The sequence below is a fragment of the Heloderma suspectum genome, chromosome 5, assembly GCF_057233095.1.
Source record: "Heloderma suspectum isolate Gila_16-S chromosome 5, 16-S_ref, whole genome shotgun sequence".
In the NCBI taxonomy this organism is placed as follows: domain Eukaryota; kingdom Metazoa; phylum Chordata; class Lepidosauria; order Squamata; family Helodermatidae; genus Heloderma; species Heloderma suspectum.
The window spans coordinates 125918760-125940393 of record NC_139462.1 but is presented as its reverse complement, the minus strand read 5'-3'; the positions used below and the strand labels follow the sequence as shown (position 1 = coordinate 125940393).

The 21634-nt window shown below is 45.0% G+C and overlaps 1 protein-coding gene across 6 annotated transcripts in view; it reads right to left on the bottom strand.

The window, feature by feature from the left end:
• Positions 1-21634, bottom strand: part of ADAM11 (ADAM metallopeptidase domain 11) — a 147745-nt gene that overhangs the window by 51833 nt on the left and 74278 nt on the right. For all 6 annotated transcript variants that reach the window (XM_084857194.1, XM_084857198.1, XM_084857197.1 and 3 more), the window contains 6 exons: positions 17364-17431; positions 15925-15999; positions 7115-7186; positions 6222-6388; positions 4520-4604; positions 3742-3832 (listed from right to left, as the gene is read on the bottom strand). In XM_084857194.1, coding sequence (XP_084713320.1) covers positions 3742-3832; positions 4520-4604; positions 6222-6388; positions 7115-7186; positions 15925-15999; positions 17364-17431 — 558 coding nt within the window. The remainder of the gene's footprint in view (positions 1-3741; positions 3833-4519; positions 4605-6221; positions 6389-7114; positions 7187-15924; positions 16000-17363; positions 17432-21634) is intronic.

Here is a 21634-nt window from a genome sequence, read left to right as displayed (position 1 = left end):
GATTATGTCCTTTGCAGCCAAAGATGGAGAAGCTCTATACAGTCAGTCAAAACAAGACCTGGAGCTGACTGTGGCTCAGATCATGAGCTTCTTGTTGCAAAATTTCGGCTTAAATTGAAGAACGTAGGGAAAACCACTAAACCATTCAGGTATGACCTCAATCATATCCCTTATGAATATACAGTGGAGGTGAGGAATAGATTTCAGGGATTAGACCTGATAGACAGAGTGCCTGAGGAACTATGGACGGAGGTCCGTAACACTGTTCAGGAGGCAGCAACGAAATCCATCCCAAAGAAAAAGAAATGCAAGAAAGCTAAGTGGCTGTCTGTTGAGGCTTTACAAGTAGCTGAGGAAAGAAGGGAAGTGAAAAGCATGGGAGAAAGGGGAAGATATATCCAACTGAATGCAGAGTTCCAGAGAATAGCAAGGAGAGACAAGAAGGCCTTCTTAAATGAACAATGCAAAGAAATCGAGGAAAACAACAGAATGGGAAAGACGATCTCTTCAAGAAAATCGGAGATCTCAAGGGAACATTTTGTGCAAAGACGGGCATGATAAAGGACAAAGAAGGCAGGGACCTAACAGATGCAGATGAGATTAAGAAGAGGTGGAAAGAATACACAGAAGAACTATACAGGAAAGATCTGAATGTCCCTGATAGCCATGAGAGTGTGGTCACTGAACTTGAGCCGGACATCCTCGAGAGTGAAGTCAAGTGGGCCTTAGGAAGCATTACTAACAACAAAGCTAGTGGAGATGACAGTATTCCAGCTGAGCTATTTAAAATCCTAAAAGATGATGCTGTTAAAAGTGCTGCATTCAATATGCCAACAAATTTGGAACACTCAACAATGGCTGCAAGACTGGAAAAGGTCAGTTTACATTTCAATTCCAAAGAAGGGCAATGCCAAAGAGTGTTCAAACTACCGCACAATTGCGCTCATTTCATATGCCAGCAAGGTGATGCTCAAAATCCTACAAGCTAGGCTTCAGTAGTATGCGAACCGAGAACTACCGGAAGTACAAGCTGGGTTTCGAAGAGGCAGAGGAACTAGAGATCAAATCGCCAACATTCGCTGCATCATGGAGAAAGCAAGAGAATTCCAGAAAAACGTCTATTTCTGCTTCATTGACTACGCTAAAGCCTTTGATTGTGTGGATCACAACAAACTGTGGCAAATTCTTAAAGTGATGGGAGTACCAGACCACCTTACCTGTCTCCTGAGAAACCTGTACCAGGGTCAAGAAGCAACAGTAGGAACCAGACATGGAACAACCGAGTGGTTCAAAATTGGGAAAGGAGTACGACAAGGCTGCATATTGTCACCCTGCTTGTTTAACTTATATGCAGAGTACATCATGAGAAACGCTGGGTTGGATGAATCACAGGTCGGAATTAAGATTGCCGGGAGAATTATCAATAACCTCCAATATGCAGACGATACCACCCTAATGGCAGAAAGCGAAGAGGATCTCAAGAGCCTCTTGTTGAGGGTGAAAGAGGAGAGTGCAAAAGCTGGTTTGAAACTCAACATTAAAAAAACGAAGATCATGGCATCTGGCCCTATCACTTCCTGGCATATAGAAGGGGAAGAAATGGAAGCAGTGACAGATTTTACTTTCTTGGGCTCCAAGATCACCGCAGACGGTGACTGTAGCCATGAAATTAAAAGACGCTTGCTCCTTGGGAGGAAAGCTATGGCAAACCTAGACAGCATAGTAAGAAGCAGAGACATCACCTTGCCGACAAAGGTCCGTCTAATCAAAGCTATGGTTTTCCCAGTAGTAATGTATGGCTGTGAGAGCTGGACTCTAAGGAAGGCTGCGTGCCGAAGAATTGATGCTTTCGAACTGTGGTGCTGGAGAAGACTCTTACGAGTGCCCTGGACTGCAAGGAAGTCAAATCAGTCCATCCTAAAGGAAATCAACCCTGAGTGCTCATTGGAAGGACAGACACTGAAGCTGAAGCTCAAATATTTTGGCCACCTAATGCGAAGAGAAAACTCTCTGGAAAAGACCCTGATGCTGGGAAAGACTGAAGGCAAAAGGAGAAGGGGACGGCAGAGGATGAGATGGCTAGATAGCATCACCGATGCAATGAATATGAACTTGAGCACGCTCTGGGAGAGAGCGCAGGACAGGAAGGCCTGGCGTGCTATGGTCCATGGGGTCACGAAGAGTCGGACACGACTGAACGACTGAACAACAACAAATGGCAGAGCTATATAGCAAAGCACTTGCTTTTGATCTAACAAGCTCAGCTCTTGGAGAGCTCACTGGAGCGGCTGAGGCAAAACCAAAGATCAGATCTGCTTTCAAACTACATGTCTCTGGTTTAGAAGTCAGTGAGTAGGTAGGTTTGTGCACACCTTGCAATTGCACCCTTCTCCTCTGAGATGCTTCAGAGGCTGCTCTCCTCCCCTGACCCGAACCCTGTGCAGCAGCCAGAATTCTGGCACAGAGGAGTCAGAGGAACAAATCAGACCAGGAAGACAGTGGTGTAAGCCATGGACACGCTGAACCCAGACCCAGCCTCTCAGCCAGAAGTCCCTTGAGCTTCTGTGGCCCTCTGTGGCCCATGGCCCTCAAACCCATGGACAGCCAGATTAAGAACATAAGAAGAGCCCTGCTGGATCAAGCCAAGGGTCCACCTAGTCCAGCATTCTGTTCACACAGTGGCCGACCAAGTGTCAACCCAGAACCCAGAAGCAGGGCATGAGTGCAATAGCACCCTCCCACCCATGTTCCCCAGCAACTGGTGCACATAGGCTCACACTCTCTGGTACAGGAGGTAGCACATGGCCATCAAGACTAATAGCCACTGATAGCCTTTTCCTCCGGGAATATGTCTTACCCCCTTTTAAAGCCATCCAAATTGGTGGCCATCACTACATCCTGTGGCAGCAAATTCCATAGTCCGACTATGCGCTGTGTGAAGAAGTCCTTCCTGTTATCTGTCCTGAATCTCCCACCCATCAGCTTCATGGGATGACCCCGGGTTCTAGTATTTTGAGAGAGGGAGAAAAATGTCTCCCTATCCACATTCTCCACACCATGCATAATTCTGTACACCTCTATCATGTCTCCTCTGACCCTCCTTTTTTCCAAGCTAAACAATCCCAGCTGTTGAAACCTTTTCTCGTAGGGGAGATGCTCCAGCCTCTTGACCATTTTAGTTACTTTTTTTGCACTTTTCCAGCTCTACAAGATCTTTTTTTTATGTGTGGTGACCAGAACTGGACAAAGTATTCGAAGTGTGGCCGCACCATAGATTTGTATAGGGGCAATATGATGTTGGCAGTTTTATTCTTAATCCCTTTTCTAATTATGCCTAACACGGAGTTTGCCTTTTTTACAGCGGCTGCACACTGGGCCAACCTCTTCACTGAGCTCAGATTCCCTTGAGGAACTGGTCCCCTTTTGCATCAGGGGCCTCACATGCCTCAGTGCCTGCTCACCAGCACAGGCGATGCGCAAGTGAGGAACTGACTCAGAGGTGATGGAGTGTGATGCTCCAAGCCACAGGACTCTCTGCTCTTCACAAATTGGGCAGAGCCTAGGCAGGGCTGTCTCCAGCGCAGCTGAAACAACAAGCCTGTTCAACGCCAGACCTAGTGGGCTCAACTGCTGCCTGATTCAGCACAATTAATCAGGTGGCTGTGGTGCCCTGTGGAGTCTTTCTTGAAGTCAGGAGAACAGGACACTGAGCCCCTCTTGGCCCGATACCTAGTCACTTACCTGCAGAGGCACGGTGCTTGTTCCACATCATACCAATGTTTTGCCCCAGGGTCTGTGCTAGTGTTACTGCCATCGCTCCCACGTTGCCATACTTTGGGAAGGAGGAGGACATCATGTTACTGGGGAGCAGGAAGGGAGCGAAGAGGCTTCGACTAGCGTGCTCAGCTTTTGTGGGCAGGACTCATGTGGTGGCTTATTGTCCACATTGTTGCCAGTTTGAAACTCATATGCTCCTAGTAACCCACCTCCCTTTACAGTCCCACAACCAAAGAACAGCATAATGCTAATACGCTTGCTAATGGGCTCTAATTATTATTAAATCCCTCAGTGTACTCAGTGCACTTTTCAGATTAATGTAAGCAAATAGGACAAGCCTCTGCCCCAAGGATGTTACCCAATATCACAATTTAAATTTAGATGAGACACCCCACCCTCCACCCCACAGGAGGGAAAGGATAACAAGGGATGAATGTGAACAAATGCAGAGACAAAAACCTGGGCATTATTTCAGTGGGGGAATGAGGACTGAGATATTCAAGGCTTCACAGAAACTGGAGCAGGGCTCTGAAGGGGGAAGAGAGGACTGGCATCACCCAGATGCTGGGGGGGGGGGCTTCCAGGCACCAGAGGTAGCGGGGGGTGGGCAGAGAAGACATGGGAAGCAAGGGGCTCTTTGGGCAGCCAAGGGGGCTGGAGTTGGGGGAGCATGCAGCTTTAGTCTTCAGTTCCCCACCTTCAAAGTCCCAGCAACCCCAGACCTAGTTGTCACGTCCCTCACCTCATTGACACCTCCACCTCGGGCAGCTGAGCAGATCCCTCCAGAGTAAGCTGTGCCACTGCGGCTGCTTCTGAAAGTGTGCCCACTGGAGGGAGTAAGGAGAAGGAGGGTTACTATGCAAGGCAGGGCAGTGGGTAGGTAGCCTTGACCAGCCAGGATTCCTGTGTCCTGTGCCATTCTCGGTGTCAGGGGTGTTTCTGAGCACAGGGAGCGGGATAGCAGTTCAGATTCTCAAGAACCATCAGACATGGGGGAGGTGTTTTCCCAGGCTAGTCCAGATATGAGTAGGCCTGCTTCTCAGGTCACAAACGTAGAGATGGCTGAACTTGAGGGTCCCTCCTCACCCACCCCGCCCGGGGGAGGCAGCGAACAGGAGGTTGACCTAATAGATGCCAGGCGCAGGTGCAGAGTAAAGAGAGAGAAGGCAGGGGCGGAACTTAGTCTACCCAATTGGCCTTGCGTGAGAAGCTGCATTTAGAGGCCTCAAGAGAAGAGAGGGACCTCCCTCCCTTAAGTTAGGCTAGCGAGACCACCTCCCTCTTCAAATGGCGGGCAACTCTTGTAAATTCCATTTGGATCCCCTGAAAGCATTCCTTTGTAGACGAAGAGTTTCTCTGAGAATTTGCATCTGTATGACCCTGTGAAGTAATGGATTAAAAGCTGTAGACTGAAGCCTCTCGTCTGTGTATGTTTGGGTGTTGACGTGAAATGGGGGCTAAGGGAATCTTGACAGTCAGTAACTTACTACAGCCTATGATAACAAGAGATACTGGCAGGAGAAGGGCAGGAACACAGACTTAGGGGTGGGAAGATGCCTTCAGTCATTCCTTTGTATCATCTGTTACCCCACCAAGTCAATGTGGGCTTTTTATCTCTGGTTAGAGGAAGCGCAAAGGAGAGGAGGCATAAACAATTTTCATACTGGTCAGTGTCTGAACACTTCCTCCACTGCCCTTCCAAGAAAGAGCTCTTCCCTTGAGTTAAAGTTCCCACCCACAGTCACCTATAGCACCCAGAATCCAAAGCTTGCACCTCTGACCCATGCTTTCTATGTAGATATAAATGAAAAGGAAGTAACGTTTATATTGATTTATTTAGATGGAAAAGTCTGAAGTTCAAGCTCGTCATTGTTTTGTTTTGTTATAGGCTGTCTGTAGGTTTTAATAAAAATGACTAGCATTTGCTATCTTGCAAATTATGCCTGCTAGGAAAAAAAATCAGATCTGATGGTATCTTGGTTTGATTTAGCAGATCACCTCTTGAAATGCTTATCCTAATTAAATTACAGAGAGTGTAAATTATTGCAAACCACTTTCATTTGACCTAGAATCTCATTTCTTGCTACATTAGCAAAGAACAGCTTGCCCTAATCTCTCAATAACAATATTTGGGAATCCACTGGAAAGAAATTTAACCCTCACTTGTAAATGGAAGTGGCCATAATGCTGGAGCTGGTGAACCATGAGAAGATCCTTTTGCTACAATACCAGGAGGTTTACTACCTAGGTTTGGCAACCTGACCTGGCCTTGTGTTTTTATCACAACTTAATCTGCAAAAGTCAGCAAGAGACGGTTCTCATGACAGGAAGATCAGCACTGTCTCCATATCAACCTACTGTTAAAGACAGAGCAGTGGCAGGGACAAAAGCTCAGCGCGCTTATTTTTAGTATAACGGAGGTCAGGTTCCCACTTGGAACTCACGAGAAGAGATGCACGGCATCGCTGGGTTCAGGAAGAGCATCCTGCCGATACTTCATGAACTCACTCAGTGTCTCCAGGGATTCTTTGTCTACCTGGATCTTGTCCCTTGATGCCCATGTCTCCATAGCGACCAACACAATGCGTGTGTTCAGCTGCTCCTTATAGATCTGGAAAGTAGAAGCGCTACTTCAAGGAGGGCAGCACCATCTCAGGCCCACAGCATCCACCCCACCCTCCAGAGGAGCCTTGCTCTATGTACTGTATGAACAGCCCACACTATCATCAGATCAAAGCTAAAGGAAAATGCATTTCCTTCTTGGTCTTCATTTCCACATTTGGGGGCAGGGGTGGGGAGTCCCAAGACCAACCATGCCCTATACTTGGAAGTAGGGATGGGGGCGGGGGAGTTCCGTCACATTTTTAAGCAAACTGATCTGATACAGACTTCCCAAATGAACATGCGGATCAGAACACAGTTTTCCTTTGGACTGTACACTTCTCTGAATTTTATGACAGTCCTGAGCTCAAAAATGGTGTACAAAAATGAGTACAGTAGGGAAAGTTGTGCAAACTGCATATGATAAGGAAAACTTATTATGAAAAGAAATGTGAATTTTCATGCAGTTGAAAAATAAAATAAAATAAAATCACAAGCTGATGTGGAAATAGGATGGAATGGACTTATGACTGAATACATGTGAAACTGACACAGACCAGAAATAGACTGATGTATCCATCCCTAATTTGAAGGGTCCTGTGGAATGTTGGACCCCATAGAACCCCTTCCCAAGGAACAAAGAATCCCCTGCCTCAAGAATTCTCACCTTTTGCACAGGAGGCAATGCACACTGCATGACATTTCTGGAGGGACATGCAATGCATCCCATACTCACCACATCAGCGAGATTCACCACAGACTTTGCAAAGTTGCTGGTAAGGATGACAGAGCGGCGCAGCTGCTCAAACTGTAACAGAACAGGCACAGAAAGAAGTTTGCAGGAACATCACTCCGTCCTAGAAGAACCTGGACCAGCCAAGTGCGGGGGGATTCTCCTTCCTCCCCACCTTGCTTTTGGCAGCACTCCCTTGGGGGGAAAACAGCAATTGTCCCCAAGACATCAAGAAGCCATAAGGTTGCTTCTGTAATCAGCTGGAAGCAGAAGTAAAACCGTGGTTCCACATAGTTCTTAATATTCCACTATGTTATCTGGAAATGCCTGTCTCTATCGCAAAAATCCTTCTATAGCGTCTACTCAGAAATCCATTACATTCAACAGAAGTCCCCTAAAAACTCAGGAAGCTGCTTTATACCCATTCAGACCATTGGTCGATCTAGCCCAGTACTGTTGACACTGTCTGGTAGCAGCTCTCCAGGGTTTCAGGCAGGGGTCTTTCATACCCTACCTCAAGATGCCGGGGATTGAACCTGGGACCCTCTGCATGCAAAGCAGGTGCTCTGCCACTGAGCCACGGCCCTTCCTTAGAGAACCTTTGAAGCTAAGCAAGGATTCAAAACATGGGACTCCCCAGTCCAAGTCCAACATTTTAGCTGGCTTAAATTAGCAGCTTCCTCCTTGCACAACAACAGCATTACTGATAAATCACCTCTTAATGCCCTTAATTAGTGATTTCTTGTTCCCCATGGGTGGGTGGCTTTAATTTCTGTTTTCTTCTTAATATTTTTTCATTTCATTGAGACGAACTCGGTAATTAACCCTCCAAAAAGGGAACAGGAAATGACAAATTAAGGGCAATTATGAGGCTATTCATTAGTAATGTTGCAGCCAGAAGAAATGCTGGGTGGATCTCCAAAGACTTCGAGGCTCTGCGTAGGAAAGCGAAGGAATTGGGGGCACAAGTGGTGTTTTCATCCGTCCTTCCTGTCAAAGGTCAGGGCACTGGAAGGGAAAGAAGGGCACTGAAAGTGAACAGCTAGCTATGTCGATTGTGTCATCAGGAAAGAAGCACAGGAAACAAAGAAGATGAACTTGAAACCCTAATACAAGATGGTAAATATAGTCCGATAGACTTGGTGGGATGGAAATACCCTGTTCAAAAGGAATAGATGGAATGGGAAGGGAGGAGGACTAGCATTATATGTAAGGAACGTAAACACTTGTGTGGAAATAAATGATTCTGAGAATGAAATCCCTATTGAAAGTATCTGGGAAATGATAGAGGGAGGGAGAACCAAGAATGATATTGCTCTGGCAGTTTACCACAAACCACCCAGCCAGCTGGAAAACATGGTCCCAATCTACACAGGTGATTTAGTGCAGAGTGAGAGCACATCAGGGTCATTTGCGACACATGACATTATTGCCACCCTGCAGCAACCTCACAGCTTCCCTCTCAAAAAGGCGCATTTTCACAAAGTCCTTTTAGTGCATCTTTTTTCCTTAAACACGGCTCCCACATGGTTCTGCTGCAGTGTGCCCCATTCCCCTGAATTAAATCCTGCAAATTGGGCTTGCCTAGGAGTGTGTCTGTGACCTGGTCAAGGGGTGGGACCTTCCCTTTTTTCCCTCCCATTCCTCTCCCCGCCCCGCCTTGACAGTAGATGCTTTGGACACAGGCTTCTCTTCCCACTTAGCACTATTACACAGTAGCACTCTTTGGCTGCTGGCCTTTCCAATTTATTTATATAATCATATAATAATCAAATTTGTATTGTTTCAACCAAAGGTTACAACAAGCATACAGAACATGGATAGATAAAAGATAAAATAAAACAGATGTTACTAATTTTTAACATTCTGCTAGGTCAAAAATTTTACTCTGTGCTTTTGAGATACAGAAGCAAAACTGGCCAGTGCCACGAGGATTGTCTTATCATAACATGTAATCAAAAAAATTATTCTCTCCAAATGAGACTAGATAGACTTTTTCTCCAAAAAATAGGTCTAAATACTTAGAATGAATTTGGGAATAAATGGGGCAATAAAACAGGTAATGAGGCAGATCCTCTACTTTGCCACTGCGACAAGGGCAAAGTCTGGAGGCAGAAGGCGTTTTATTAAAGCACCCTTCCAAAACTGGCGTTTTCATCTGCTGCATCCTTAGACATGTTAAAGCTGATCTAAGGTGAGGGCTAGAAATTAAAGTCAAATAACTTTCACATTCACATTTAACCTTGGTCTTTGCAAACCGGGGTACTATGTTATTGCCTGAAACTCCACAAAGATCCAATTGCATAGAGACACTGTAACCCCTCTCCTTAAAACCCGTTTGCTGTAAACTGGATTTAAGGTAATAAAATATTGAAAAGAAAAACCATAGTGATGAATTTGAGAAGTTAATCTCTGGAACCAGGATAATGTATTTAATGGTTTAGCTCTCATTTGCTCCAAAAGACACAGTTTAGGTAGTCTGGTTAATGGAGAGGGGGAAAAAATCTTGAGCCAGTAATTGAAGGCCTTAGTAACTATGATAGATTTAACTGCCATTACACCGGTTTCTGATTGTAAAAATGGAGCAGGAGTGCTTCTTGATACACCGAGAATTGTCCTTAGCAATTTATTTTGGAACAGTTCCATATCATACTGAATTGTTAAACCCCGTAACTCTTCTCCATACACAAATTGAGGGATAAATTTTGATTTCAGCAAGGTTAAAATTGGATGGATTTGGTAGCTTCCCCTTTAATTTCAAAGACTTAAAATGGACGCCTCAACCTCCTGAGGATGAAAAAAGAACGCCCAAATAATGATATGAGGATACTTGCTCTATAGGGTGGGAATTTATTCACCATGTATGTATTGAGGATTTGTGTCGAAAGGCCATAACTCTAGTGTTCCCATAATTGATGGATAATAGATTTTTTTGGTGTGGGGTAAACTATAGAATGTAATTCATCTCTTCCATTAAACTTCCCTGAGTAGGGGAGCATTGAAAGGGGTGGGAAGCCTCTCTCCCTGGCTGAGCACTTATGTGGTTGATGATGTTCAGTTCTACTCGCTGGACTCCTCTCACCCAACACCAAAGTATGGCAGAGTCCAGTGCTGTTTGACCTGTGAAAGTGGGTTTTTAGGTAGTGCATACTCCGCTTTCCTTGCTTCGTGTGCTGCTGACGGACCAAAGCGACTTCATGAAAATCCCAATATAACCAGAAAATGCCTCTAAAACTGTTTCCATGTGTATTGGACCCTGGATGGTGCTTTCCTGGGACAGATGACAAAACTTTTACAGAGCCAAGCAAGTAATGGTACATTTTCTGACATCTCCTGGAAGTCTAACTCTGCCAAGAATGGAACATCCAACATGTTTTTGACTTGTTTTGCTGAAACTTCATCTCTCAGAAGGTGGCAGAAGGAACAAGGGGATCTGCTGTCCTGGGCTTAATCCTGACCAACAGGGAAGAAATCACAAAAGAAATGAGAGTGGCAGGAACCTTAGGAGAAAGTAGCCATGTCATCTTGGAAGTTGTGATTGAAAAGGCTGTGAAAATTGAGCTTAGTCAGACATCTATCTTGGACTTTAGGAAAGCCCATTTCAAAAAGCTCAGAGAAAAGTTGGGTGGGAGCTCTCTGAAGAGCTGAGACTCAAAAGGATCATGTACAGGAGATGGAAAGAGGGACGTATTACCAAGGATGAGGACAACAGAGTTGCCCAGCCCTGTAAGGATGGTGTCTGGAAGGTGAAGGCCCAGAATGAGCTGAGGCTGGCAACAGATACCGAAAACAAAAAAGGGCTCCTTTGGGTATGTAAGGAGCAAGAATATCATAATGGAAGGGGCAGGTCCGCTGCTCAGGGAAGATGGTGAATTGTTAACAGGTGATTGAGAGAAAGCAGAGCTACTCAACTCTTTTTTATTTTGTCTCAGCCTTTTCCCACAAGGGGAGTTGTGTTCAACCTAGAACAAGTAGAACAAATGATATACAGAGGGATTTGCAGCCCAGAATAAGTAAGGACATGGTTAGAGAGCACTTAGCTACTTTAAATGAGTTCCAGTCTCAAGAGGCCATATGAATTGTTCAAAAAGAACAGAAAGGGAGGTGGAGTCGGACTATATGTTAAAAATACATATCTCTGCACAGAAATACAGGAGGATGAGCTTGGTAGCCCCATCGAGAGCATCTGGGTTAAAATAAATGGAGCAAAGAATAAAAGGAACCTGGTGGTCGGAGTCCACTACGGGCCACCCAATCAAGGAGAAGACGAGGATGAAGTTTTTGAAAAGCAAATTGCCAATGTTTCAAGGAAGCATGATGTAGTATCAGAGAATCAGAGAACAGTAGGGCTGTAAAGGGCCTACAAGGCCATCGAGTCCAACCCGCTGCTCAGTGCAGGAATCCAAGTCAGAGCATCCCTGACAGATGGCTGTCCAGCCTCGTCTTGAATGCCTCCAGTGTGGGAGAGCCCACCACCTCCCTAAGTAATTGGTTCCATTGTCGTATTGCTCTAACAGTCAGGATGTTTTTCCTGATGTTCAGCCGGAATCTGGCTTCCTGCCACTTGAGCCCATTCTTCCGTGTCCTGCACTCTGGGATGATCGAGAAGAGATCCTGGCCTTCCTCTCTGTGACAACTTTTCAAGTACTTGAAGAGCGCTACCAATTTCCCTGATAATTGTTGGGAGACAAATGATGCAAAATGGCCCCTCCAAGAAATTCCCGACTTGTGTTGCTGATAACTTCTTGCTGATAACAGAAAGTGGAGGAAGGAACTAGAGGATCGGCTATCCTCGACTTGATCCTAACCAACAGAGATGAGATGACTTAGTGGATCAAGTAGCAGTTACGGGAACTCTGGGGGAAAGCAACCATGTTATACTTGAGTTTTTGGTTCTAAAGGAAGCAAAAGCTAAGTGTAGCCAAATGAGTACCCTGGATTTTATGAAAGTCAATGTTAATAAACTCAGAAGAATGATAAGTAACTTAGGGAGGTAGTGGGCTCTCCCACACTGGAGGCATTCAAGATGAAGCTGGACAGCCAGTTGTCAGGGATGCTTTGACTTGGATTCCTGCATTGAGCAGGGGGTTCAATTCGATGGTCTTATAGGCCCCTTCCAACCCTAGTATTCTATGATTCGATGAATTACATCCCTGGGTGCTTGAAGGAGCTTGCAGATGTTATTTCAGAGCCACTGTCTGTAATCTTTGAGAATTCCTGGAGAACAGATGAGGTTCCAGAAGACTGGAGACGGGCAAATGTTACCCCTTCTTCAAGAAGTGGGAAAAGGTAGATCCCGGAAATTGCGGAGCAGTCAGCCTGACATCAATACCAGGGAAAATTAAGTGGTCACCCTGTGAGTATCTAGAAAATAATGCACTGATTACTAGGAGTCACCATGGGTTTGTCAGGAATAAGTCTTGCCAGACCAACCTTATCTCCTTTTTTGATAGAGTTACTGGTCTGGTAGATCATGAGAATGCTGCAGACATAGTATATCTTGATTTCAGCAAAGCATCTGACAAGGTTTCCCATGATAACCTTGATGACAAGATGGTAAAATGTGGGTTGGAGAATTCTACAGATAGGTGGATCCACAGCTGGTTGAGCAACTATACTCAATGAGTACTAATTAAAAGCTTGGCATCCTTCTGGAGGGAAGCCTCAAGTGGAGTGCCACAAGGCTCTTTCCTGGCCCTGTGCTGTTCAACATTTTTATAAATGACTTGGATGAAGGTGTAGCAGGTTTGCTTAGCAAATCTGCAGATGACACAAAGCTAGGAGGGATAACCAACACCACAGAAGACAGGATCAAGATTCAAAAAGATCTAGACAGGATGGAGCACTGGGCCGAATCTAACAAGATGAGATTCAACAGAGATAAATGTGAAGTCTTGAATTTGGGAAAAAAGACACAAGGATAAGATGGGGGAGACCTGGCCTGGCAGCAGTACATGTGAACAGGACCAAGGTATCTTAGTGGATCACAAGCTGAACAGGAGCCAGGAGTATGTTGCAGCAGATAAGAAAGCTAATGCAATCTTGGACTGCATTAACAGAAGCAGAGTGTCCAGAACACAGAAAGTAGTAGTTCTGCTCTATTCTGTGTTAGTCAGGCCGCATCTGAAGTATTGTGACCAGTTCTGGGCACCCCATTTTAAGACGGATATTGACAAGTTGCAGCATGTCCAGAGAAGAGCAACCAGGACGGTGAGAAGTTGGGAAGCCAGGTCCTATGAGGAATGGTTGAAAGATCTGGGCCTGTTTAGCCTGGAAAAGAGAAGATTAAGGGGAGACATGATGGTGGCCTTCAGAGATCTGAAAGGCTGCCATATAGAAGATGGAGCAGACTTGTTCTCTGTTACTCCAGAGGGCAGGACTAGAACCAACGGGTGGAAACTGCAGGGAAGCAAATTTCAGCTAAACATTAGGATACACGGACTAACAGGGAGAGCTGTTCAGCAGTGGAATGAGCTGCCACGGGAGGTGGTGGATTCTCCTTCACTGGAGGTATTTAAGCAGAGGCTGGATGGGCATCTGTCAGGGATGCTGTAGCTGCACCCTGCAGGGCAGAGCCTGCATTGAGCAGGGAGGCTGGAATAGATGATCTCCAAGGTCCCTTCCAAGTCTACTATGATCTATGAATGTTGCTGCTGCATTGAACAGGAATCAATAGCAGGGGCAGAAGCTGCAACAAGAAAGCTACTAATTCAAGGCACAGTTGCCTCAAAATGACTTTCCCAATCAACACTAGATCAATTGGCATTGTAATTGCATTTTATTTATTTTTTAAATAGCCAGAATTCAGGCCTGAAAAAGGATGTGAGGACAACACAGAAAACACTGGCATGAAAAAGGCTGACAATGATGCCGTTGGGTGTGCTTCCAGACGGAGGGCCTCCTAGTACTACCAGTCCAAAGGCCTTGTGCAGCTATGCTGTCTTTCCTTCTTGAACAGATTTTCTTGTGGGAGTGGGGGGAGACAGAAGCAGCAGCTGGAAAACACCGGAGGGTGAAGAGTGGAAGACGGCATCGCCCCCATAAAATTTCATGAATGTGGCAGAGCAATTGCACAGTAAAAAACAAAAAACAAAAACCTCATTCTCCATAAAAAGTGAGTGAACAAAGGGTGGTAATTTCAGATTAAACTGCTAGTGTGGAAGCAACAACTGAGACTTTCAAATCTGGCTAATATAGATTCCTTAAATTTAGAAAATGCCAACACAGAGAAATTTTAGTTCCTCTCTCTGCTGTTGAAGTCTCTAACTCCTGCCCCTGCTACTAATTCCCAAGCAAACATAGAGCTGAGAAAATCAGGGTAGATATTGGGCTCAAGTGACAGGAAGCCAGATTCCGGCTGAACATCAGGAAAACCTTCCTGGCTGTGAGAGCAATACGACAATGGTTATGGAACCAATTCCATAGGGAGGTGCTGGGCTCTCCCACACTGGAGGCGTTCAAGACGAGGCTGGACAGCCATCTATCGGGGATGCTCTGACCTGGATTCCTGCACTGAGCAGGGGGTTGGACTCGATGGCCTTGTAGGCCCCTTCCAACCCTACTATGATCCTATGATTCTATTTGTTAAGATTTGCATTTCTTCTGATCATATTCCTAACTGCTTGTTAATCTATGATGATATTGCTATATTGTTTGTAAATTTAAAGTTTGATATCTCATAGTTAGTTTGCAGAAGGTCTGCTTCCAAGCCCTTAAATTCCAGCTAACTAGCTGGGCAGGCTCAAAAAAGGGTCAATTGGAAAGCATTTTGCCTACTTTGCAAGTAAGGTTAAGATGCTAATTTTTCACTAGTTACATAACACTGTTGCTCCCTCACAACAGATGTACATTTTCTTGTTCTGGGGTGAGATGCAGTGTGTGGCGGTGTGGGAACAGTCCTATGGTTCAAGGGAAAACTGTTGTGATGGGCACCTATTGACTCATGATTCATGACTAAAAACACCTCCCCCTCTCCCAATCCTGCAACTGAATTCAAAATGACTGTGAATTATTTTTCCATGAAAAGGTGAAGGAGGAACACATATGTGCCTCTTTTGAAAGTGCTTTTAAGACAGGCAGCCCACTTGATGTACAAGATGAGGGGCAAGTCTGGAGGTTTGTCACACATTCTTGACATGGGAAGCAACTTCCCAATCTTGCATTTGACTTGCTGGTATATTTAACCCAGGTGGTGAAACCAGGTTTATAGTGCAGGTGAAAAACTGGCTGTGACCGATGCTAGAATGCTACATCCATTATCATCATCATCATTATTTATTACATTTCTATACCGCCCCATAGCCGAAGCTCTCTGGACAGTTTACAGAAGTTAATACTTTACTCTTGATTAAGGCCTTGCATGGAGCTCTGATTTGGTCTAGCTAGTTGGGTACTGCAAGGTTCATTTTAATTACTTTACAAAGGAACTAAGGCCATGAATGGAGCCTTTTTGACCTGTCCACATGGCTTTCGCAAAACTAACTTTCACTAGCTTGCAAAGTTGCTGAATCATAGAGTACTGAGCTTTGATCCAGCAAGCTCTGCTGGTTGACAATTTACCTGACTTGTCAGCAGCATTGTAGAGGAGATCTCAATGGAGGATAAGCTGACGCGTTAAAAAAAAAAAAGAGTTGAGAAATTAGATTTCAGACTGGGACTGGAAAGGAGAGCAGTCTGAACATTGTTTGTCAAATTGCACAAAGAAAATGACTTGGCAGGTGTACCTATGGCCTCCGCATGGGCCATTCTAAGGGGGTTGCACACTCATCTCAACCAGTCTTCCCAAGCCTAGACCATCCATTGGCGACACTCACCAGCTGGTGGTCATTAATTACAATGAGTTCAATGAATTTGGTCTCGCTGTGGACAGTCCGGTGACCTCGGTGAACCTGGGGTGGGGAGAAGAGGGCAAAAACACATGGGTAATGCCTGGGGCTTTTAGAACTGCCTCCCATTCCCCCCTCACCAACAGACACAGCTTTTATATACAGGTCTGTGTAGCTGCCCTCCCCCTAATCCCCCCCCCAAATCTGCACTGAGGAAACTCAAAATGGGAGATCAGAGTACATTATGCAAGTGAGAGACTCCTGGAAGTTAGAGCATCTACTGCAGTCCCACACAGATCTTCTGGCTTTTCTGCATGACCAGTCCCAGCAGGCCCAAACTGCATTTTAGCATTCAAATGTCTACACTTCTCTTTTCAATGACATCTATGCATACCCCAGCCTTCTCCAACCTAGTGCCCTCCAAATGTGTTAGACTACAATGCCCATCATCCCCGGGAGATCTGGAGGGCACCAGGATAGGGAAGGCTGCTATATCCCGTAATAACTGGGACACAGGAGAGACCTTTGTTCCTGCAGAGAGCTCAAACTTCTTGGCATTTGCCCTTTTCAAACAAACGTCTGGCTACGTGCATACTTGAGTGCAAGGGAAGTACTCGCACTGTCTCCAAAAAATGTTCTTAAATAAAATGAATCTTAAGTGCTAATAAAAATGTACAAAATAGTAGGATATTTCTTAGGCAGGATAGGGGAGGATAACCTTGTTGCTGCTAGCTACTTAAAATTATAGGTAGGTGAGCTCTTCATCTCCTGTACTGGAGTTTATACAGCAGGAGATTGTGAAGCCTCTGAAGTTTATAAAAAGCAGTATGAGCTTGGTGTGTGTGTGTGTGTGTGCATGCACACGTGTGCGCGCGCGCACACGCATATTGCGTGCGCGCAACAACACACTGTTGATTACTAATCACATTGCAGCCAAAATCTGTGACACATAACTACGTACATTCCATAGAGCAATGACTGCCATTTCCAGGGGAGAAGGAACTGTATTTTTTCCATGTAGAAAATACTGTGGTGCAAATGCTAGGAAAGTAAGGTGAGATTTATTGTATTTCCATTTAAATTATAGTAACTATTTTTGAATTTGCATCTATACATATAAATTAGCACGTGAATTTTACACTAATCTCTTTTACCCTCTCTTCTGATGATGCATTTCCTTGTTTTCAGTGATGCATAAGTGGCTACTCAATTGTTCCATCTAGCTCAGTATTGTTTGCACATTGACTGGGAGCAGCTCTCCTGGACTGCAGACAAGGGACTTTCCTAGCACTACCTGGAAATGCTAAGAACTGAATCTAGGGCCTTTGCTCTATTGCGGCGCTACAGCACTAATACTCTTGGATTCCCTGCTCTTGCGCCTACTTAGGGACAAAAGAGATGAATGGATGGCTGAGCAGTAAACCTACCTGCCTTCGATGCCGCAGTTTAGGGAGCCCAGAAGGAATGTAGTAGTTCAGTGCAGCAAATAAACACCCTAGGTAGGGGGTAAGAAGGGGATTGACATCAGATATGGGGAGAGGAGGGCATGACTGGAGAAAAAGGGAAATAAATGTTTAATTCCTAGGAAGCAGGCCTCAAATCTGCCTGGAAGCTACGTCCCATGCTGAATCAGAAGCATAATACCGGGGGGGGGGCATGGTGACTGAGACAATTAATATATACACAACAAGCTAACCATCTAATACCACTTGAATGGTCATGGCTTCCTCCAAAGAGTCCTGGCATTACTAAACATTTAAAAAATCACCCTGCCAATGTAAATGAAGTCTGCCGCTTTACCCATATTGTGTGTGTGGTGGAGGGAGGGGCACTGTGGCTGCATAGGGGTGACCTTGGCCCTTCAAAGTTGTCCACTGTTGTTATACCCATATTGCTGGGAGGGACAGTAGTGTATGACACCACTTCCGGGTAGTCTAGTGCTGGTGTTGTTGTTTTTAGGGGAAATGCATTTTGTGCTGCAAAGTAAGGGACTAGGAGAACTTCTGCATAAAATTTAGTAACAGCGCAGCCCTCTACATATCAACTCAGGGCTGGCTGGGGGATGCTGGGAGTTGTAGGACATTTTTGTGTCTAAACATGCATAGGATTATGCCCACAGAGAAGTACATCCCATCGAGGTAAATGGGCCTTAGTCCTAGGTATGAGAGTACAGGATAGATCATCTTACCTGGGAGTAAGCTTCACTTAGCCCAGGGACTTACCTCTCTGAGTAACCATGTAGAGATCAAGCTCTCTTTACTGCCTATTGTTTCCCCTGAGCTCATCTCAGCTGCTCCACCATGACTGACCCACCTTAAGAGTGTTCTCTGGTTATCTTACTGCCTCCTCCCATTTCTGACATGGAGGAGTCAGTCCCTCCTTGGCCATTCAGCTTTGCTATCCCTTCCCAGGAAGCTGTGTGCAGACGTGTACATGTGCATGCAAGGAATTTGAAATGGTGGTGATTCACTCACTTTTTGTGAGTTTTGTGTTGGCTGTTGATGATGGCAGAGATGTTCCATGCCCAGAATACCACTCAGCTAGCCCCCTCCCTGGACACCCTCCTCCTCCTCCTCCTCCTCAGGCTGCAGCAGAACAGCAGCACACCAGCTCCCAAAAGTAAGAAAATGGGCTTAGCATTTCAGCCCACGTTTCTTTCTGTCCCTTACAATAACTTATACACACTTACCAGGGAGTAAACCCCATTGAACACACAGTGGTGCTTATTTCTGAGTATACATGTACAGAATTGCACTGTAAGTAAAGTTTCTTTCACTTGTTGATCGAGCATAAGATGGAACAATATGGGTGGGGCATATGAAGAGAAAGAGGATGGTTTTTTGCTTCTTTTTTCTTTCAAATTTTGAATTTTTAGTATAAGTTGAAAGAGTTGGTGTCCATCTTCAGGCTCCCTCCCAAGGATAAATTTCCAAGTGGGGTACAGGATGCATTGTGTCTCTAGTGACCATGCGTGTAAATGAGTGCACACAGCAAGGCCACCATGCAGCACACAGTTACCTATTTTACATGATTGGGTGGCTTATTATGAATGTAGAGTCAGACAATTATGTTTTTCTAGTATATGTACTTTTTAAACTATTTCATTACATTTATTTCCTGCCTTTCCTCCAGGAGCTAAAGGTCTCCCCATTTTTATCCTCACCACAATCCTATGAGTAGGTTAGGCTGAGGGGTAGTGATTGGCTCGGATCATCCTGTGAGAAATGGGAGGTATTTGCTGGTCCTCAGGCAGCAAAATGTCCTGGGCCAGCACTGGCTGTGCATGTGCGGCCATGTCCTGTTCTGTTGGGCTGTTGTGTCTGAATGAGTTAGTGAGTCAGTGTTTATTCCTTGAGAGAGAGAGAGAGAGAGAGTTTCTATATGCCCATATGCTGTAAAAGGGGAAGCTTCTGTTTGATTCTTCTGTCATGGACAAGATATTAGTCTTTTGCTTCCAGGAAAACATTGACGATGACCATGGGTTCGGTTTGTATCCCACCTTTGTCTCGACTGTTACATCTGTGTATCCCATTGATAATTCCTGGACAAGCACTGTAGTAATGTCTATATTATTATTATTATTATTATTATTATTATTATTATTATTTCTATACCACCCATTAGCCAAAGCTCTCTGGGCAGTATAGAAACATGTTGCTTCCTCGCCTGCCTGCTTTGTTCTGCGCTGATGCGACACAGTGATAGCAGAACCCTCTAGAGCAGAGCTTTCCAAACTTTTCGTGTTGGTGACACACTTTTTAGACATGCATCATTTCGTGACACGGTAATTCTGTTTTACTAGCAAACCGGAGGTTAAACTAACCTGTTATAAGAGATAACATACAGAGATGACTTAGTGGATAAAGTAGTAGTTACAGGGACTCTGGGGGAAAGCAACCATGTGGCACTTGAGTTCTTGGTTCTAAGGGAAGCAAAAGCCAACTGTAGTCAAACGCGTACCCTGGATTTTAGGAAAGCTGATTTTAATAAACTCAAAACAATGATCAGTAAGGTCCCATGGCAAGCGACGCTAACGAGAAAAGGAGAAAATGTGTGGGAGCTTTTAAAAAGTGAAATTCTCAAGGCACAATTACAAACAATTCCAACAAGAAGAAAAGGCGGAAGACAACAGAAGAAGCCAATGTGGCTTCACAAAAAGCTTAGGGATGACCTGAAAACAAAAAAGGACACATATAGGAAGTGGAAAGAAGGCCAAGCAACAAAGGAAGAGTACAGGCAGGGAACACAGAATTGCAGGGATGGCGTCAGGAAGGCTAAAGCTGAGAATGAGCTGAGGTTAGCGAGGGATGCTAAAAACAACAAAAAGGCTTTATTCAGCTACGTGCATAGTAAAAGGCAGAGGAAAGAAATGATTGTTCGGCTATTAAATAAGGATGGCAAAATGATAACAGATGACAAAGAAAAGGCAGAAGTGCTCAATTCCTACTTTGGCTCAGTCTTCTCCCAAAAGAGGGTCTATGACCCTCCTGGCAAAGGCGAAGTACAGGCTGAAGGGGCAGGATTGCAGCTTGAGATCGATAGGCATATGGTCAAGGAACACCTAATTACTTTGAATGAGTTCAAATCTCCAGGGCCAGATGAACTGCATCCTAGAGTCATAAAGGAACTGGCAGAAGAACTCTCAGAACCGCTGTCTATTCTCTTTGAGAAATCATGGAGGACGGGGGAAGTGCCAGATGACTGGAGGAGGGCTAATGTTGTCCCTATCTTCAAAAAGGATAAAAAGGAGGAACCTGGGAACTACAGACCAGTCAGTCTGACATCAATCCCTGGGAAAATTCTGGAGCAGATGATAAAGCAATCCATCTGTAAGCAGCTTGAAAACAATGCAGTGATAACTCGAAGCCAACATGGATTTGTCAAAAACAAGTCCTGCCAGACGAATCTGATCTCATTTTTTGATCAAGTCACCTCCCTTGTAGATCATGGGAATGCTGTAGACATCATATACCTCAACTTCAGCAAAGCTTTCGACAAAGTGCCCCATGATCTCCTGATGAGCAAACTAGCTCAAAGTGGGCTAGATGAAACAACGATCCGGTGGATCCACAGTTGGCTACAGAATCGGACTCAAAGAGTGCTTATCAATGGAACCTTCTCAAACTGGGGTGAGGTAACGAGTGGGGTACCGCAGGGCTCAGTCCTGGGCCCAGTGCTCTTCAACATTTGTATGAATGACTTGGAGGAGGAGGTGCAGGGAATGCTGATCAAATTTGCAGATGACACAAAATGGGGCGGGATAGCTAATACTTTGGAAGACAGAAACAAAATTCAAATTGATCTGGATAGACTGGAGTGCTGGGCAGAAAACAACAGAATGACATTTAATAGGCATAAATGCCAAGTTCTGCACCTAGGAAAAAGAAACCAAATGCACAGTTACAAGATGGGGGATACGTGGCTCAACAACACTACAAGCAAGAAGGATCTTGGAATTGTTGTCAATCACAGGCTGAATATGAGCCAACAATGTGATGTGGCTGCAAAACAGGCCAATGCTCTTCTGGGCTCCCTTAATAGAAGCATAGCTTCCAAATCCCGGGAAGTACTAGTTCCCCTCTACTCAGCACTGGTTAGGCCTCATCTGGAGTACTGTGTCCAGTTCTGGGCACCACACTTTAAGAAGGATGCAGACAAACTGGAGAGGGTTCAGAGGAGGGCAGCAAAGATGATGAGG